This window comes from Bombus affinis, chromosome 5 (assembly GCF_024516045.1).
Source record: "Bombus affinis isolate iyBomAffi1 chromosome 5, iyBomAffi1.2, whole genome shotgun sequence".
In the NCBI taxonomy this organism is placed as follows: domain Eukaryota; kingdom Metazoa; phylum Arthropoda; class Insecta; order Hymenoptera; family Apidae; genus Bombus; species Bombus affinis.
Window position 1 is genome coordinate 8,931,887 of NC_066348.1, and position 19,772 is coordinate 8,951,658.

General features: G+C 30.9%; 3 protein-coding genes and 1 long non-coding RNA gene across 9 annotated transcripts; 2 read left to right on the top strand and 2 right to left on the bottom strand.

The window, feature by feature from the left end:
* The first annotated feature begins 500 nt into the window (after positions 1 to 500).
* LOC126916089 (calcium release-activated calcium channel protein 1-like) lies at positions 501 to 13,863 on the top strand. Its single transcript, XM_050721480.1, is given in 6 exon segments — positions 501 to 915; positions 8,668 to 8,861; positions 10,989 to 11,000; positions 11,002 to 11,064; positions 11,778 to 11,906; positions 12,468 to 13,863. Coding segments are annotated over 6 exon segments (963 nt in total). The 5' UTR covers positions 501 to 881; the 3' UTR covers positions 12,999 to 13,863.
* LOC126916106 (uncharacterized) lies at positions 2,535 to 6,036 on the bottom strand. Of its 2 annotated transcripts, XR_007710427.1 has the most exons (5): positions 3,920 to 6,036; positions 3,607 to 3,694; positions 3,285 to 3,507; positions 3,079 to 3,180; positions 2,535 to 3,007 (listed from the first exon to the last, which is right to left on the bottom strand). It is a non-coding gene; the product is annotated as an uncharacterized LOC126916106 (long non-coding RNA). The 2 variants fall into 2 exon arrangements; XR_007710426.1 differs by having other exon boundaries at positions 2,535 to 3,180.
* On the bottom strand, positions 13,748 to 15,866 carry LOC126916091 (MORN repeat-containing protein 3-like). Of its 5 annotated transcripts, none has more exons than XM_050721490.1 (5): positions 15,736 to 15,866; positions 15,120 to 15,266; positions 14,480 to 14,772; positions 14,162 to 14,349; positions 13,748 to 14,081 (listed from the first exon to the last, which is right to left on the bottom strand). In XM_050721490.1, exons 2-5 carry the CDS (start codon positions 15,146 to 15,148, stop codon positions 13,908 to 13,910), a joined length of 684 nt encoding a protein of 227 aa, XP_050577447.1. In that variant the 5' UTR covers positions 15,149 to 15,266; positions 15,736 to 15,866; the 3' UTR covers positions 13,748 to 13,907. The 5 variants fall into 5 exon arrangements, with proteins under 5 accessions (XP_050577447.1, XP_050577445.1, XP_050577448.1 ...); XM_050721488.1 differs by having other exon boundaries at positions 15,104 to 15,266; XM_050721491.1 differs by lacking the exon at positions 15,736 to 15,866 and having other exon boundaries at positions 15,120 to 15,642.
* On the top strand, positions 15,811 to 18,981 carry LOC126916070 (zinc finger CCHC domain-containing protein 8 homolog). The gene is made up of 7 exons (XM_050721434.1): positions 15,811 to 16,231; positions 16,598 to 16,838; positions 16,963 to 17,276; positions 17,435 to 17,648; positions 17,726 to 17,909; positions 18,013 to 18,209; positions 18,343 to 18,981. The coding sequence occupies exons 1-7, from the start codon at positions 15,966 to 15,968 to the stop codon at positions 18,769 to 18,771; spliced, it is 1,845 nt and encodes a 614-aa protein (XP_050577391.1). The 5' UTR covers positions 15,811 to 15,965; the 3' UTR covers positions 18,772 to 18,981.
* The last annotated feature ends 791 nt before the right edge of the window (positions 18,982 to 19,772 follow it).

The window sequence follows — 19,772 nt, forward strand, 5'->3', positions numbered from 1 at the left end:
ACAGTTATAAGACCAAGACTAACACTCAACATTATTCCATCTATGTTATGTTTCCAGGAACATCTCCACATTATTCCATCCAACATCTACACATCAGCATATCATATAACACAGTCATACCATATCTCAAAGTTTGTCGCGCGAAAATTATTGGAAAAAATAGTTTCGGGGAAACTAAACATTGGGCGACATTGTTCCGTAGGAAATATCGAAAGGTAGGAAAGTCTAGTTCTTAAAAGGATACCTTTCTCTCGAACTCTCTGAAACGAGATACTCCACACCGTACTGTGATTAGTTAAGTACTACATGTGTACGATAACATCCAACGATATTGGGCACATCTGGCATTCCTCTCGTTCAATCCTTTTAATCTTCCGTGATTTTCCATCGTTCATCCCATCTTCGGGTGAAAGGGTGTGTCCATGTTATATTCCCGCTCCCGAGTGGGGACACATTGTCGTCTAAACCGAGGAGGATAAATATAATTTATCGAAGCGATCCAGTGATACAGTTAGCGCCGTCTCACGCACGCAATCAGTTTTTGTTCGTATTCCATAGTTGTCTGCCGAGGAACATGAATGCACAATCCAGTTTCGTAAAATTACAGAATTATTGTAATTGTAGAAACAAATGATATTAAGCCAAGGAAAATAAACAAACAGATATCTACCGGCTTACTAATGTCATGATAAAGTCGAGTCGCGAGTGGGAATTTAGATAAAGATCTGGACAAGTGACAAAGAAAGTGCTTCTTCACTCGCTCGAAGAGCAGAAACAATTTTCTTGTGTCGTTTGTATGTGCTTTCTGGTAAGAAATTCTAAAGAGCTATTGGTGCTAAATTATTGGAATTCCTAGATTAAATAGTGTGCTGCTTATTAACATGGAAACCCGTCGACGAGCTGAGTACGGTTCTTGTAAGTGATTCGGCGAATTCATAATTTTTCTATTCTTCTATTTTTGCACATTCTTTAGAATAAATATTGATGTTTTGTATATAACGAATTCAGTATTAGAAAGTTATAGATACATACGTACGTGATCGACTTAGTTCTTTACTTTTACACGTACATATTCGTTTCGAATACCTGGAATATTAGAGATTGTTCGAATTCAATAAAACATTAAATTATAGTAAGGATCTTAAGTTGAAATAAAACTCGAATGGAATTTTTGATAGTTTATTTTGCAAATTTAAGTTATATTTTATTCAGGCTATATGTTTCATGATATAAAATCTACCTTGAAAAAATATTGTTACGAAACTTTCTTCACTCTCCTTATTTCGACGATAACAACATGGTATTATGTATTTGCCATGATGTAACGTACGCCTACTTGCTGCTATTCGTTTTGTTCTTTAACAATTACGAAAGTTCTACAAATTATTGATCATATGCTCATCTCCCTTATCACCTTAGAGTTAATATACATGACTATCAACAGTATCTTTTTTATTTAACGATTTCATGATTACAATGTTACATATATGATATTATTAATATTTCATTAGTGAAATCTATAATATTCTTCTGTAATTAATTCTTCTATTTTGTTCTTTTAATTCTACCATATTACAATTTTTTATCATTCCGTGATAAAAATACTATCCAAAAAAAAATGTAGAATTTCCTAGATCCAATCATCCGACATTGCTATATTTATAAATTTGTATAGAAACCGGCGTGCAGTCAATGATTCCCAAGTAATAACAGGATACCGTGAATAATTTGTTATGAACACGAGGAATGCAATAATAAGAAAATAAGAACTTCCCATTGAAAATTCGCAGAAATTCTATAACGAAAAGGCGGCGCACAAACGAATGACGTTATTAATTGAGATTCTAGGACATTCATATCTCGAGGTAATGGGCTTAACAACTCGGTACGATTTCTTGCAATTAATCTCTACGCGCATCACACTTCTTCAATGTGCATTGCCGACTAATTAATTGTTTCAACTATATCATGAAACCCTTTTGCTCCTGCGAAATATGCTCTTTGTTGGCTTATCTAATTTGTAGTCAATATAATAATCCTCTAAAATGTTGGGTAAAATAGTAGAGAACAAAAGCGGATAAGTTGCGTGAAACTTTGCAATTTTATATTTAGCTAAGTAAATTTTATATCTAGGGATTAAAATATTTTTCCATGGTTATTATTGGATATCTTTAAAACGGTATAAGAATGTATTCTAAAATTGTCGTTCCCTCGAAGCGATTGATTTTTCAGGCGGAATTCCTGCGAACTGCGATAAATCAAGCTTAGGTGCCTTATATTGGAACGGTTTCTTGTAAATCAATCTCGCAGTTAAAAGTTTTTGTTTCGATCAAGGACAGGTTCGTCAAAATCTCTGTAGGCAAATTTTTAGGTAATGTTTACTTCTATGAGTAATTAAATAATAGTAGTGGTAGATAATAAATAAGTTTATAAATAATCATCCAGATAATTTTCTAGACAATTATATAAAAGAGAAGTATTATAAATATGATGTAAAATTCTCATACTTCAGAAAGAGAATCGAAACCATTCTGAGTATATTATATTTGTTTATGATCAGAAATTTATCAACATGTTAGTCACGAGCCTGATGTCGGTCGAAGCGAGGGTAATATCAAAACAAGTGAACAGTTTCATTTCAAAGTGAATTTTCACTGTAGGGATCAGGTTTTAAATAGATCAGTCGGTAGCAATGCAAGTAGGTTAGGGATACCCTGACCATGACTGCGGGCGACGCGTTTCTCTTCGATGGAAATGATCCTGGACGCTTGCCATGAGGAGAAGCCCATAAGTAAAATTACCTACCAGCTATATTGCTCCCCAGTTTTCTTTAGCGGAAATTATTTCGCGCCTATAACTTCTCTATGAGCCTTGTATTGTATTTCAGAATGAAGCTTTCCAAAATTTCTATATCATAAATTAACTTTCTGTTGCAATTTATAGCTACTGTATATGTTTTTCTATTATCCGCTTGATGAGTCTTCTATACGTAGTTACAAAATTTAAGCTGTTAAAAATGTTTACAAATCGTTAAAAGGACGATAAATTTGTTTTAACATTGGTCAAATATTAGTTTACATTTTCACCCGTTCTTTGATGTAGATGTATGATGTAAACGAAGCTGTTGCAATTGCTGTTGCAAGAAGATACGTGATTGCTTTCAGTTTATCTTCGAAAATCCTTAAAAATTCCGAAAATACATTTAAGAAAAATTAAGTGAAACTAATAGATATTGTATTTATATATAATTAAAAATTAACGTTAAAAAATAAATAAATACGTACTGTATAACTTGAAACCTATGTTTCCCATAATGGGTATGCAATTTTAAATTTAAAAGAACTTTATTTATGATATCTAATGAAAATCCTGTTCCTGATTTATTATACTGATTTATTCACTGCATTGGAAATAATGATCTTTTCATTCTTTCAAAATGCGTCTCTTTATTCCTCAAATCAAATACACGCGATTCTTGTAATATATCTTCATTTGAAAATAATTGATCTAAATGGAAGGGAAATCATAAGTATATAATCTTTAGCATAGGAGAGAATGTTTTATTATAACGCTATAAAAACCTGTTTAAAGTCATCAATAACTTACATAAGCAAATTTCATTCACATTCATCATTTGGATATCGTATAAGATATATATAACACATAATCATCTTAAAATCATAGTTTTAAGAATCTGACAAAAAAGAATTTTATTTATGTATTATTAATATTAAGATGTTTATTAATATAATGTTAATTGTATATAGTATATAAGTTAATTAAATAAAATATATTAAATAGTAATATTTAGATAGATATATATTGTGATTTATTAATAATCATACGCAATAAGGAATTTGCATCTAATTTACATATGTTATTCAATTATAAGTTCTTTCGAACAATTAATCTAACTTACCCACAGATGACCGAAAATGTTCGGCGATCGTCGGCTAACTTCGTGGTTTGTCGTTGATGTTTGTCGATGCCGTTTCGCGGCGTTCTTATTCAGTATACTGGTGTCTTTCACCGCTGTCATTTAACGTAATTTAGTTGTATGCCAAGTACATATTTCGTTATCCAATCTTCTCATTATCGTAATATTAGACTAAATACTGGTGTCTTCTCCTCGAAAAGTGCTTTTTCATCTGATTCTTCTTATTTTTTTTATCCTTTATTCCGTGAAGAGTGTAGATTGTTGATCTTCGTTATGAGTTCGCGCGTTCAAACGCACACTCCTCCAAACTGCTCCAAAATGGTAAATACAGTTGCACATTTATAATTATTCATCGGCATATGTCTGCTGCTTTGTATATGAATGTGAATGAATTAAATTCATTTAATTTCACCTAACAATTATTTATATTTATACGGTTTTCTTTTCCTTGTTTTTAGTTCAACTTGTTGAGCTAAACTATGCATAAAGAAATAATCTCAATTTCCTCTTTTTCTTATTTTATGTCACAATAGACTCTATATTTTATGATGATATCATATTTTTAAACTTTTGCTTAATACTTTTCCTGTATTCCATTTTGACAAGATGTACAGTTAGTAACAAAAGTACACATACGTCTTTTACATTAAAATGAAGACATTAGCTCCAGCAATTTTGTTTCAAATTAAATTTTGTATTAATAGAGCCAAATACATATTTGGAAAAATAACACAATCCTTCAGGAGGTAAAGAAATAATACAAAATACAATCTCACAAAAGAATATATACGCCTGTTATATCTATATGAAATCATAAAACAGATATTAAATATTAAATTAATCTCTCGTAGGTATATCTTCTTGATATACATTACTAACGGCCTGCAATCTTATCGATCCTGTATTGATAAAATTTAAGGTTGTAATTTCTTACATGGCATCCTTGAACTTTTATAAGTTACAATACTTTTATATCTCTTTAATTCTTTCTAGAAATACATCAATATACCAAAAAAATTTCAGATTATATTAAGATATAAACATGAAAAACGGCAAAGAGTGCTTTTAGTGTATATAAATGTTTGTAACTCACTGTATCTATTCTTTATCTTATGGGTATTCATAACTCACACGAACATGCTAGCGCAAAGTTCCCGGCAATTTGTTAATCTCGTGCATATTCGTGCATAATGGCGTGATGTAGGTATTCCTCGGACGTATCAGATTATGTTAGTCATTTTTTGCAAGTAACAACTTATATATCACTCTGATTTAGCAGCGTGAATATTTAATTTCGTGTGTGAGCCGTAACAGCAAGCTCTCTATGCGTTCTACGGTCCCTGTATTTTTAGTGATATTGGCACGTATCTCTGAACTATATTAGTTGCAACATACCCAATGGCATTGTAGGCAATTCGTTATGGTCTTTTTACGGAAAATTTCATTGCAAGTGTTTCCAATAGACATTTATAGGAAACTATACCTAAAGGAATTTCTCTTTTTATTTTCTATACCTAAAAGAACTTTTCTTTTTATATTTATATTTTATATTTTATATTTATAATCTATGAATTAATTTCAAGAGCGTTATTAGAATTCATTCGATTTTTTCGCTGCCTCTGAAACAGATAATGAGAATAGTATAGAACAAATATAAATGTATAATTAGAATCAGTATAGCATCTGGTTTATTCTTATTTTCAAATGTATATTTGAAATCCACGATTTTTATCCAATTTACCTAACCAATGCCATACACTTTTTCACAAGATACAGTTATACTTTGTACCCATTGATAGACCTCTGATGATTAATGTACACTATATACTACATTTGCAATTCAGATATGAAAAGATCCAAACATTGTAGTACGTATATAATTCGTTGCTGAAGTTATCTTTCGATATTTATAAAGAGGAACATAGTTCGAATACCTTTGAGCATGTTTATAATTTGAAAAAAAATAACATTGTCGAAGTGCTTGGAGAAGAATCTCTTTTTCTCTCGTTGTTTATCTTGAACCAATCTCCACAAACTTTTTTTTTTTTTTTTTTTTTTTTTTTTTTTTTTTTTTTTTTTTTTTTTTTTTTTTCAACAACACCACAGTCAAGGTTGAATTAGCGGGAATAGTTACGCGAAAAAAACTAGTTTCATATGCAAGTACATAATTGGTCTCTGAAACTCACTAAAATAAATCACCAGTCAAATGGACTGTATATGGAAGCATATACAATTTTAAAAAATGGAGATTACTTTGAAATCTTCGAAACACCGTCACTTCTGTATAATCACATGACGCACTACGCGAAAACATTTAATTTTGCTCAATGAAAGCTTCGTGTATTGCTTATTACATATTTTAAAATTATGCCTTGGTCCAGTTACGAGAAGCATCCTATCTATTAAGTAACTGTCTCTTTATTTCTCGTTTTCAATAGATAATTTTGGTTTGAGTTATTTTTACCCGAAATGCTACTTATCTTTTTAAGTACCAACGTATTTTTAGCTACGATATATCTGTGACGATTTTACTTGGTACAATGACCCAGCGAAACGAAAATACACCAATTGCTGAATCAGTTCGATTAATAACTATGAGATGGAAAAAAGAAAACATTACTTTTGTATCTCAATACTCGGGCCTTTATGTGGCGTTTAGATCAAAAAGATAGCGGGAAATGTATCGTTTGCTTAATAGCGCGTAAATGAAAGAGAACGTTGTGCGTGCAGCGCCCCCATCATTCGATTGCTATTAACGACCGTTGGAAATGATACAGACGAGATTCAAAATCTCTTTAAATTAAATCTCATTTTTTCCTCGTTCCATGTCTCCTACATGTTGCACGGTCACTGTGAACGTAAAGTTGAAGTGAGAACTTTATTTCTCGAAGGCGTTAATTGACCGTCCAACAGTGAAGGTTATACACACTATCATATAATAGTTCACCTAAGATATCTGAACTAAATATGTACGTATTTACGAAACTTTTATGTTCATATCGTATATGTTATATAAAATATTTTGCAATTTCATTAACACTGTAATGATATGCAACTGTCTTGATTATATTGATCATATTTAGGATCAATCTGAAAATTTATATGCAAGTACATGCATTTACTGCGTAAATATCACACATTTAGTAAAAGATTAATACGTAGCATAAGTAGCTGATAAATGTTCAAAATGATCCTATTAAATATTTAGGCTTACCAATATTACCAATGAGGCTTATGCCTCAATATTAGGTATATTAATAGATAATTGACTATGTAAACATTTTTGTGATCTCTGCAAGATATATATATATATATAAGTAAATATATATACTTGCATTAAACATTTAGTAACTTCTATGCATTTTTTCAGATTTGTTTCAAACTTTAACAGCATGATCATCATAATCGACTCTTGTTACAGTGTTAATGAAATTTCAAAATTTTTCGTATAACACACATAGTATATCTATAAAAAGTTTCAATAACTGTTTAAATACTTTTGTGAGCTACTGTATGAAAGGAAGATTAACGTTATTTTGTATAGACTCAGTACAATCATAAAGATAAGCACGCGTACTACCCGAAAGTGTTACATATATTAGGTTGTCCGAAAAGTGTCTTTCTTTTACAGACACGTCTTTTACAACGACGCATCTTTATACAAATGTGAAAACTAATCTGTCGAACGTTATGATCTTTATTTTGATTTTTGAACAAAATGGATCATATGTAATTCGATAAAATAATATAAAACGGAAAATGTTGTGCATCCATTATTTCCTTATAAAGCGAAAGAAACTTTTTGGACGATCTAATACAAGTAAATTAATACAACAACGCGAGACGGTAAACAATACAGCGCAGTAGCTCCCTTGTCCCTGTGCCGCTCCGCTAGTCTTTTTTCCAACAATGCGCAGTACAAATAGCCGACTGAAAGAAGCAATGAATATGGTAATAAAATGAAAAAAGCATAAATGTAAGGAGTAAAAACGATTGGGTCAACGTTATCACGGGTCAAGAAATAATTGTCCCGCCGAAACCAGTTTCTCCATTCACTTTCTCTCTTTAAAAACATGTCATTCACTGCATTAAGGTGTGTTCTCGCATATAGAATGTTATACAGAAAATATGCACGTGTCATGAAAAGTTGATTCTTAGTTGACATAATTCCTTGCTAAGTGCATTGAAATAAATTTAATCTATGCATATTGTTCATATATAAAGATTCCAAAGTTAAATTTCAGGTATATCATTAACTCGTTACACAATGTAACACAATGTAATAGCATTTATTAAATTTTGTTCCATAGCTGATTAAAATCATATTATAATTTTTGATAGAGACCTATATTTAATACGTTATAATTTTATATAGATATTATATTTTTCTAAATTTACAATGTAGTATAGGCTTTATTTGAAATATCTCATAACTTACAAAATTCGTGAAATACTCTGGAATCCTATAAAAGCTATTTGAATGAATTCATACGTAAGAAAGAAAAAGATGATAGAAAGTCTAATTCTAGTTAAATGTTTTTTAACACTCGTTACGAATTTTTCTAACAATCCAATATTTTATATACTTTTGTACATTCTATGCATTCTGTGTATACATTTTGCACTTTTAAATTTCTCATAAATGTATAAATGTCCGCATTTTAATAATTAGTTACCGTTATTATAAAATCTACATATAATCTAATGTAACGTTCTTTTTTTTGTTTTAGCGTTTATCAGAGCTACGCAAGAATCAAGCCTGATGTCCATATGGTCGACAAGCACTGGACGCAATTCAGTGTTTGGCGCGGAGGACGGAGCAGTACTCCCCTCCTCGCACTTACCGATCCACGTACACGTGGCACGCACACATCTACGCAACGCTGACGGTCACTGCTTCCATAAGCGGTTTCACAACTGTCAGGTCGGTAATTCTCCCCTTGTCTCTTTGATCTCGCAGTTCGTTTCCTTTTTATCTCTCTCCGGGTATTACGCTAGATATTATACGGTTATCTCGTAGTCTTCTTCCATAACACCTTATATGTACGTTTTTACATATACAATTTTCACCTGCGACAACTTTTTCGTTTATTTTCTCGTTTATTAGGATTATATCGTTCACCCGCACGTGCATTGGCAGATGCTTGGTCATTTTGAACCGGCTTTGATACTACAAGCAATTCCAGCGAGTCTTATCGCTGAAATATAAATATTGATACTTTTGATGTGCTGTAGAAGAGACTTCAAACGTTCCGCATGGTAGTCAAATAATGTATTCTAGATATTACAGATGTTATGATTATGTTATGAATGTTTGTGTTTGTAAATAATTTTAAAATAGAAGAAATCGTTTATATATTACAATTCCATGGAAAAAAGATGTAGAATTATCTGAAGAGTTCTCTATTAGTATTAATGTGTATAACATATGGACATCTAGCGCGCTGATAAAGTACGACATTTATAGTTTAAGAAAATTAAAAAAGCATATTGAGGTAATAATAAATATATAATACAATCATATGAATTTATGGTAATTATCGATATCTCATTAACATATTTTATCAATGATTTCGATGTTTTTTTAATACCTTATAGGAATCAACACTTAAACTTTTTACTATACATACATATAACCGCCGCTCAGGCTTAGTTTTCGAGATATTCGTAATAAACTGTTGGTACCACTACAGCTAATTCTGCCTATATTTGGTGACGATATATCTACTAGTATCAATTGCTGATATTAATGCTTAGATAATACGAAACCGTTATTAATATATTAGATATAATATTGATCGCTTTGAATCATTTCAATCGCTCCAAAAACAAACGGGAATTCAGACTATATGCTTGTCAGAGTAGTCGGTCCTCAGAGTATTAAATTGTGAATCTCCTTAATAAGACAAACGTCCATGTATTATACGTATATAATAATATTAACATATCCATGAAACCAATTCGCTTTGGATAATTCTACGTTTGTCTCCATATTCTATTAGTCAGAATTGCCAAGCGTCTACTATCTCACTAAGAATTAATAAAAACTCCCTAGAATCTCCAATATTGAAATATAAAATTCAGTCGACTTTATGATTACAAACAATAACGTATATTGAATACTCCATGTGTTTGCTATTCAATTGAACTCCAACGTCAGAGATCATTTTGTTTGTTGTCCGCCTTGATTCGATAAATCATGCTCTCTTGATATCATTGCTTAAAACTCAATTCCGTTGACGATTTACGATCGGGTGAACAAAGTACTACGTATTAAAACTCATGAGAGTCGTTGATGATCTTTACCTGGAAGATACTCATATTGTCGACAGAGAAGCAGAAAATTGAATATTATCTAACGTTCAAGGAATCCTTGTAAATACCGATAAGATCAATCGGAACTGTTTCTTAAATTATATCGCTACCAGTCGCTTCCTTAGTTTATAATGAAACATAATCATTTATATCGCATAATTATTCTCGCGTTAACAATCATATTCTCGGCAACAAATTCACTTACATAAAATACAGACATACACGAAATACGTATAAACAACTTTACGTTAGCGGAAGCTTGGCGTATAAAGTATTATGTGTATACTAACTGTGGATGTGCGTGAATCGATGTTCAGAGGAATTGATTTATTACACATGTTGTGTACAAGACTAACCGTAATCTCAATTCATAATTTTACTCCACTGATTTAAATGAACAAGAACTATATATATAGTTATAAATTATTTATATAAATATAAAAGTTAAATGTAAAAAGGAAATATCTTTTTGTTCTCTAGATTTATTTTATATAGATTAAAAATTTTCATTTTGTAACAATTTACTACAATTACTAATTAGTTGAAAGATTGTATTTTCTGATTGTATTTTTCTTTCATTGGTGTATTGTACTTGACTATATCGTGCTTGCCAGATTTCCCACAGATTCAATCTATCAATATTTAGATGAATCTCTTTCTCTCTCTCTCTCTCTCTCTCTCTTGCGTTGTATCTAGAGGCTTTCCATTAATTTTCCTTGTTATTTGTTTGGTTCAGCACCCATTGGTTTTTTGTCCTACACAGGACTTTTGGCAAGCTCTCCCGTTGGCACCGACGTTGCCATCTACTTTCGGTACGTGTCTTTCTTTCTTACGTGTTTGTACAGTTGAACGCCAATTATCCAAACGCTGATTACCTCTAGATATGCAATTATCTTAGATGTATTTTTAACAACGATTTTGCTATACGGACGGTGTACCACGATTCTGAAATGCCTAATGGATACCACCGTTGTTGGTCTCCCGCTATTTCAAAACGGCAAACATAGTTAGGATACTTACGTGTAAGTTTCATGATTGTGATTCAAATTTAAAAATAATTTATTCTAATACTCAACATACAGGCTTTCCATGAATCAACTTTTGTATTTATAACTTCCTAAACATTTTGTAAAAATCAGTGTCCCATATAACAATTTTCTGATTTTCCTAAAGATGTGAAATTTCTTAATTAAATTTTAAAGGGGAAAAAATTACTGATACAAAATTTAATAGACAAACGGCAATACAATATAATATATATTGTATATTATATTTAATATATATACCAATAATTATATAATATATAATATAATTATTAATTATAACATTATAGTATAAATCAGTGAAGTTTCAATTGAATCATATAATTGGTCACTACTATGCTCACGCGATACTTGAGACACAAGTTAGCGTACTGTTTTCGATTAAGCATATTATGCAACCATTCGCTTCCATTCAATTCTATTTTACAAACGTTATGTTAATAATCCCTCTATATTGTCTGTTATTCTTTTCTGTCAACCAGTCAAAGATGTCGCAGTCGGGAGATGGCCTTCACACGCCGGGTTATCTCTCTTGGAGAAAACTACAGCTCAGTCGAGCGAAACTTAAAGCGTCGAGCAAGACGTCTGCTCTACTTTCCGGCTTTGCCATGGTACATAACTGAATATTTTAATAAATCTCTTTTTCAGTAATCTGAAATACCTTTGAAACTTTATACCTTACCAAAACTTTAGAACAATACTTTTTTTTGAGATTTTAGCTTTTTGTTCTCCATTATAGAAAATAACAGACTTAATAAATTCACATTGTGATAATAACAGTACAATAGTAAAGGGAACAAAGGGAACAGTCAAGGGAGGAATATTGATACCAGTAACGTAGATTATAATTTGTTAAAAATGAGTTCAGGAACAGGAAGAGATGTATCCCCGCAATATTATTTAGCATTAATAGAATTTCTTAAAACTTAGGGATACAGTAAAGTTAATACTTATTTTTTAATTTATATATAAATAGTTAGTCTAGAATTGAATCAATTCTACATAAAAATATTGTAAAATTATTTTATAAAGGACGATCGCATATAACAATAAAGGAAATAACTCTGAGCAATTAATTTCATTACACAGATTATAAACTCACTGTTAAATATTTCATACACATTTTAATATATATTAATAGATATTAATAAATAGATATTTTTCCTTTACAGGTAGCTATGGTGGAAGTACAGTTGAATTCCGATACGAAAGTACCTTCAGAGATGTTAATCGCCTTCGCCGTGTGTACTACGTTGTTGGTTGCGGTTCACATGTTAGCTTTAATGATATCAACGTGTATTTTGCCGAACATCGAAGCTGTATGCAATCTACATAGCATAAGCTTAGTACACGAATCTCCACACGAACGCCTACACTGGTACATCGAAGTGGCATGGGCGTTTTCTACACTTCTAGGACTTTTACTATTTTTATTGGAAATTGCTATACTTTGTTGGGTGAAGTTCTATGACTTTTCACAAGTGGCCGCTTGGTCTGCTTGTATCGTGTTAATACCAGTACTAATAATCTTCCTCGCATTTGCGATACATTTTTATCGGAGCTTAGTGGCCCACAAATACGAAGTCACTGTGTCCGGTATAAGAGAACTGGAGTTACTTAAAGAACAAATAGAGTCAACCGACGTTGAAGGTAGAAATGGTGTGAATTTACTACAGACCGCTGGCGTGACGCACGTAGTCTGAATACGGTAAAGCACAATCCATGATCTGTGTTACTTTTACAATGTGATAACCTCTCTAAGTGGAGGATGATGAATCTCTGATTATCTGCATATGCTGCATTGTTTAGCTTATACATGTTATTACGTATTAAAACAATTCAAACGATAGATTAGAATGGGTTATGAAGATGAGGACTGGTACTGTATTGAAAGCATAAAAAATGACTGTATATAATATTTCTCAATACTTTTATTCGCCTACATACGACAAGTTTGAAAGGGAACACCTGTTTCTTTCAGCGAGCGAAGCGATATATTGTTACCAATGTTTAACCATATCGCAATGAATTTGTACACGTAATGAAAAGTAATTTTTGCTGAAAGGATATATGTATGTATAAACGTGAAACATTCCCCTTCTCGCGTAGCGACTTAACCTATAAGAGCAATGATATGCGATAAGATTTATTGTATGACGTATCCTTAGCTATGGCTCAAAAAGCAACAGTCTTGAATGGATGTTGATCTTCCATTGACAATGCGTGACTAGCTCGCATTGAATGTACTTATTATTACTTTGTTCGAAAACATGTCTCTCGTGCGGTATTATTCACAGTTCTTTGTATGTTGTTCGTTTATTTCTTTTCACATAATAAGTCCCGTGCTCAAGTAATGTTTGAAAAGCTTTTTACGCGGAGACAAAATAATTTTCAGTCTTATTGTCTCTGTCTGTACAAAATTACTGCCGCCGCTAAAGAAGCGGCAATTAAATTATTGTACATAGCTTTTATTGCGAACAAACGGTTTATACGTGTATACATATGTTGATAGAAATATATGCAAAATTGAAGTACTTTTGCTAGAATAAATTATACAAATAACATCGACTCATTCTGTATTATGTGTTATTTTAAACTGTAAGAATATATGTTCATAAAACGGAATTTAAACAAGGGCACGTGTTTATGGACACGCATATATTCGGAATTATACGCTTCGATGCTCTCTTACAAAAAGGTTCAATGAAAAAGGATTCCCCCTTTTTGTTATCATATATAGTTTCCGAAGTATCTTGAAAATTGTTAATATCCGTTATCACTTTCAGCTTTGAACCAAATAAAAATTATCATCAATGAATAAAAATTTTATAATAATGTTGATAATTTACTTATAATCGTTACGTACTTCCGGAATAGGATATGGTGTTGGATGAGTTGCAGATTGTCGAAAATCTGCATCTGACATGGTTCCGTTTATGAACCAGTCGTTTGTCCAGAAACCACGCTGCTCTTGACCGGTAATTATGTGATAAAATGTGCCGTAACCTTCTTTCTTGCCCTTAATAAACTGACCCTCATATTTGTTACCATTTTCTGTAAAAGTTAAACATCTCACCCACTTTTAATTACTGTATTGGAAAATAACGATAAGTTATTTGTTATTTATAGTCGAAACATTATTAAGGTCGGTTGTAAAAAGAACAGATGACATCAATTAGGAAACCTTTAACGAGTAATCCCATGCCATGATAAAAATCATCCTTCCAAGCGCCCTCGTAATAATCTCCATTACAATGCCACATACGGCCATAACCATGTCGTTTATTTCGACAGAAGTCACCTTCATAGTAAGAACCATCTTCGAACCAGTTATGCCCGAATCCTTGCTTTTTTCCAGCCACCCATTGGCCGATATAATATCGATGAATAGTATGGTCTTCTTTTGAAATTTTGCTCAAAATACCGCAACCATGTTTTTTACCGTTGAGCCAGCTACCATTGTACATCCATCCATCTCTATGAAATTTCAAACGAAATTGAAATTGTTTTTGAACATGTGAAAAACATCAGAAGACACTGTACAAATAAAAATAAATATTTCAAATGATTATCCTTATTCAGAACTACTTACGGCAGTTGTTCTAACTCATTGACTGTAACGCAAATTTCATATGTTTTGGAAGTCGCAATAGATTGAAATATATTATACCATAACATTTAATTGTTGCAAAATACAATATTATATTTGCGTAATTTTTCTGACAATGTTATCTGAATTATTTACATTGTTGAACAAATTTTATTTTGATCATTCTAAAATATTTAGTTCATATCATAATTAATATACCTGTCCACTTCTTTACCTATGCCTTCTTTTACGTCGTTCTTCCATTCACCAATGTAGTGACTTTTGAAAAGTCCTTTGCTTTGAGGGCTAAAAATGGCATAACGCAAACCATTTCTTTTCGAGCTCCCTATTCTCTGCTTAATGTATGAAGTTTTCATGAGTTCTAAAAAAGGCATTGTAACATTTATCAGATATTTCATTTGAATTTTGAAAACATAATTTTTTGAACAATCATGTTAAAATGGTTAATCTTTCATTTTAAAATATAATTGATCATTCATTTTGACAACAGCACCACTTTATAATTGAACAAACGAATACGAATACAATTGAAATATGCAATAAAATATTCGATTTGCAAATGTAAGAATAATATATCGATGTCATGTATTATTATTAATTTTTTATATTTTATGATAAAAAAATTTCAAATAATATATAGTGATTAACCACTTTGAAATGTACGAACAAAATATTTTTTTTCATTAAGTAATGATGAAAGATATTAATATAGGGCCGCTAAAATTCATTGGAAAACTTATACCTTTTATGATTTTATATCATGCTTAAAATTATTATATGACAAATAATTATTAATAAGAAGATTGCTCGTTTAAAAAAATTTGTCATACCGAATAATGAAATTCGTGAAAATCTACTCCATGCTTATTTGCACACGAATGAGAGCGCCCCTACAGTTAAGTTTTACTGCGTTTAGAAAATTTGATAAGATTGAAGCGTCGTGTTTTCGTTGAGACAGAAGATTAAAGGAGGGAAACTTGCTTCACACAACAAAAGATCATATATCCATAATATAAAATAGTTCTATCTATGTTTTCGTATCAGTATCGATAGTATTTCCATGAATTCAACGATTACCATCAACGACACCGACGAAGAGGTGATTGATTTAGACTCAAGCCAAGATATTGTCAATATTACTGACAATGACCAAAGTGAATGTTCAACTGAGAAAAATTCATTACCGAACAACAATGAGAATAAGATGAACGTAACCAATAATTACATGGATAATAATAAAAATGCATCTACAATGGAAACTTGTGATAGTGAGAGTTCATCGACACCACTTTTGAAGGTTATGTTTCGAGATGAAAACATTGCATGGTAAAAAATTGTTATTTGCTATTAATATATAATATATGTACATATGTACACACACACACATATATATATATATTCTTTATAAATTTTCGAGTAGAATGGGTAAATTTAATACTTGTTCATATAACCTAAAACGACATATGCTGAATAATGGCTGAATAAACATACATATATCAGTGTCACTTTTTATTTCAATTTGTTATTATATATAATATAATCATTCTAATTATATATGATAAAATAAGTTATTTTGGTCTTAAGTGAGTTGCATCACCTAGTAAACACATTAAAATAATAATTTGTAACTAGTTTTTAATGTTTTCTTATCGAGGTAACTTTTAATTCCATTTCCTTTATTGAATTTTTTAGGCAATATAGTAAAAGAATAAAAGTGTTTCTAGAGGAGTTAGTATCATCCAAGATTAAATGTCAAGAAAATGATAATGGTTTAACGTTAGAAGTTTGGGATAATGATACTGATTCTATAAGTCAATCTATCAATATTACGACAGGAAGTGATGATAGTCAGAATATAATATGTGATACATTATTTACTGTAGATAAACAGCCAAGACATGGAGATGAATTTGATGTTCCATCTTATAGTAGGGTCTGTTTTTTTATTGTATTGTTCAATATTTACATATAAGAAAAAACTATTTAATACTGATTACTCCGAATAGCTAAATTGTTAATTACTCTTATTGTTTTAATGTTATTATTTATTATTTTAGAAATATATATTATGTGATAATGAGTCTGATGATACAAAATCCAACTCAAGTAAATATCCGGGGGGTAGCTTACAAAATGTTACGTGTTTTAATTGTTTGGGAAATCATAATGTACGAGATTGTACAGAACCACGAAATTATGCTGTTATAGATGCAAATCGAAAAAATTTCAATATGAAAGCAAATTCAAAAGGTGTTAGATATCATTTGGGAAATGATTATAGATTTGATCATATAATCCCTGGTCAGTTAAGTAACAATTTACGTAATGCACTAGGTCTCAGAAGTAATGAATTACCTAGACATATATATAGGTAATTAATTAAATTTCACGTTATAATTTTAAAAAAATCATAGGTAATAGAATAAAATTAAGAAAAGTATTTAATTTGTTAAATGTAAACAGATTACAAATATGGATTGTATGATGTTTATCAATCTTAATTTTTGTATATAAAAATAATTTTCCCAGAATGAGGAAGCTTGGCTATCCTCCAGGATGGTTAGAGGAAGCACATTTGCAACACTCTGGTTTGTCCCTATTCAATTCTGATGGCATTGCAGAAGAAGATCCTAATGATGAACTAGGACAAATTGTTGAAGAAAAAGACAGAGATCAATATGACGTAAAAAAAATATATGACTTTCCTGGTTTCAATGTACCAGCTCCACCTGGTACTTGGGATGTAAGCAACAGTAAATTGTATAAAAGTAATAGATTCCTACAAAATCAAACGTACTAAACATTTATTATGAACAATAGGAGGATGGGAAATATTCCGTATCAACAATGTTGACTATTCATAGCAAACAAAGAATGTTGTTAAAATTAAAAGGAAGAATGGCAGACGATGGATATAAGAGAAAAAAACTCAAAGTTTTTAGTAATACATCAAAAGACAGTCCAGTGCCAGAACCTACTGAAATGGAAATTGAGGATGTAGAAGGTACAGAAACTGTATATTTACACGCAAAAATTCTTTTAAAATTCACATATTCTACTAATTAAATGCATATATTATAAAAACATTTTTATTTTGTATTAAGTAGATAGTCCGGTAGAGTGCGTACCTACTAATGGGCTGTTTATACCACCGTTGCCACGGGACTCTCCTGTAAAACCGCCAGAACCACTATTACCACAAGAATCTTCTGCAAAACCATCAGAACCATTATTATTACAATCAACATCAATATCTGAGGATTCAGATTATCATTCTCAAGAATTACAATTTTCTGAAACATTAGTATGTATAAAAGATATTACATACATTTAGCATTTTGTCCAGTATTAATTGTAGAAGGATAAGAAGAAGGATAAAATATTTTCATAGCGTGTATTAAAAGATGAGATAAACATTTTTGTACAAAACATTTCAGGAAGATACTACATCGCCTTCTTTACGAGCGAATTCTCCGTCGTTATCCGAATTGGAGAACATAAAAAAGCAACTGCTTGTAGAACTCCAGAAATCAAACTCAGATATTTCATCAAAAAGCAATTCTTCGAATTCAGTATCAAAATCTGATATGCCACCACTTAGTAATGAGATTACTCCAGAATCAAATCGTATCCGTCAAAATGGAATTAATACAAGTTATGGAAGTGTGAAGTCTATTGACTTTGGTACACCTGTATTACAGAGTACGTCTCCGTATAACAAATTGCCACCATCTGAAAAATTTTCAAAGAATATTTGCAATTTAATTAATTTTGAGAACTTACCTGATTCGACAGGTAAGTATGAACAAATGACTGGGGTTTTGCAGAAAGTAAGACATACATTAGCAAAGCTTCATCAAGAATAGTTGTATCTCATTACAATTCATGATTGAAAAAATTATCATATTTTATAAATGAGCAATAATTCCATTTTCTGTGAAGGTACAGAGATATAAATTTCATTTGATATATTATATTTCTAATTAAAAAAATGACATATATATGTTTATTTGTAGTTAGTCTGAAATATATGGCATTTTTTAACATAAATCTTATGTTAAGAAACGTACAAACGACAGGTTTATTCTTTATTGTTATACTTATCTTTCGGAACAAAAAATATACCTAATATATTTTATGCAATTTCCGATTTCCTCTTTTAATCCTCAATAATTAATGAACAAATTCAAAGTTTCATTAGTCTTTAATCATCATAGAAGGCACATTAAAATTTTTCACATAATGGATTTATGTAGGGGGGTAAAATCTAATGCCTTGGAGTAAAATCCAATGGTCCTTTTAAATGGTCTTTCTACTTATATCTGAAAAACGAAAAAGCTTATAATTTTAGGCAAAATTTCATAATGTCTTATTTATAAAAAGTACAAATACATACTATTTTTCTATTAATTAGTGGCATTTTCTCACGTGATACATTGTGACTGAACATAAACCATTTCATATTCATCAAAAAGCATTTCGAACTTTATTTTCTTGTGAATTATACTTATCACCATACATTGCACATTTCTTTTGCATGTCCAGTTCGTTTTAAAATTGGTAAATATTTTTATTCATTTATGAAAATGTACAAATTCAATATATGCATTTAAAACATTTATTCTATTATCATGACTATCTATGCACAATTATTTTCTTTAACATGTTCGCTACCACGCGGCATGTGAAACATCTATCGTCCTTTAGCTTTACTAGTCTTACACACTATGCCACACATTTTCATTTATGCACATACACAATATACTAAACTAAATGGACAGAGCAAACATTATATGATATAACACAGACGTGATACTAGTTTCTAGCTATAAAATTCAGAATTTATACACTTTACTTATTTATGTGA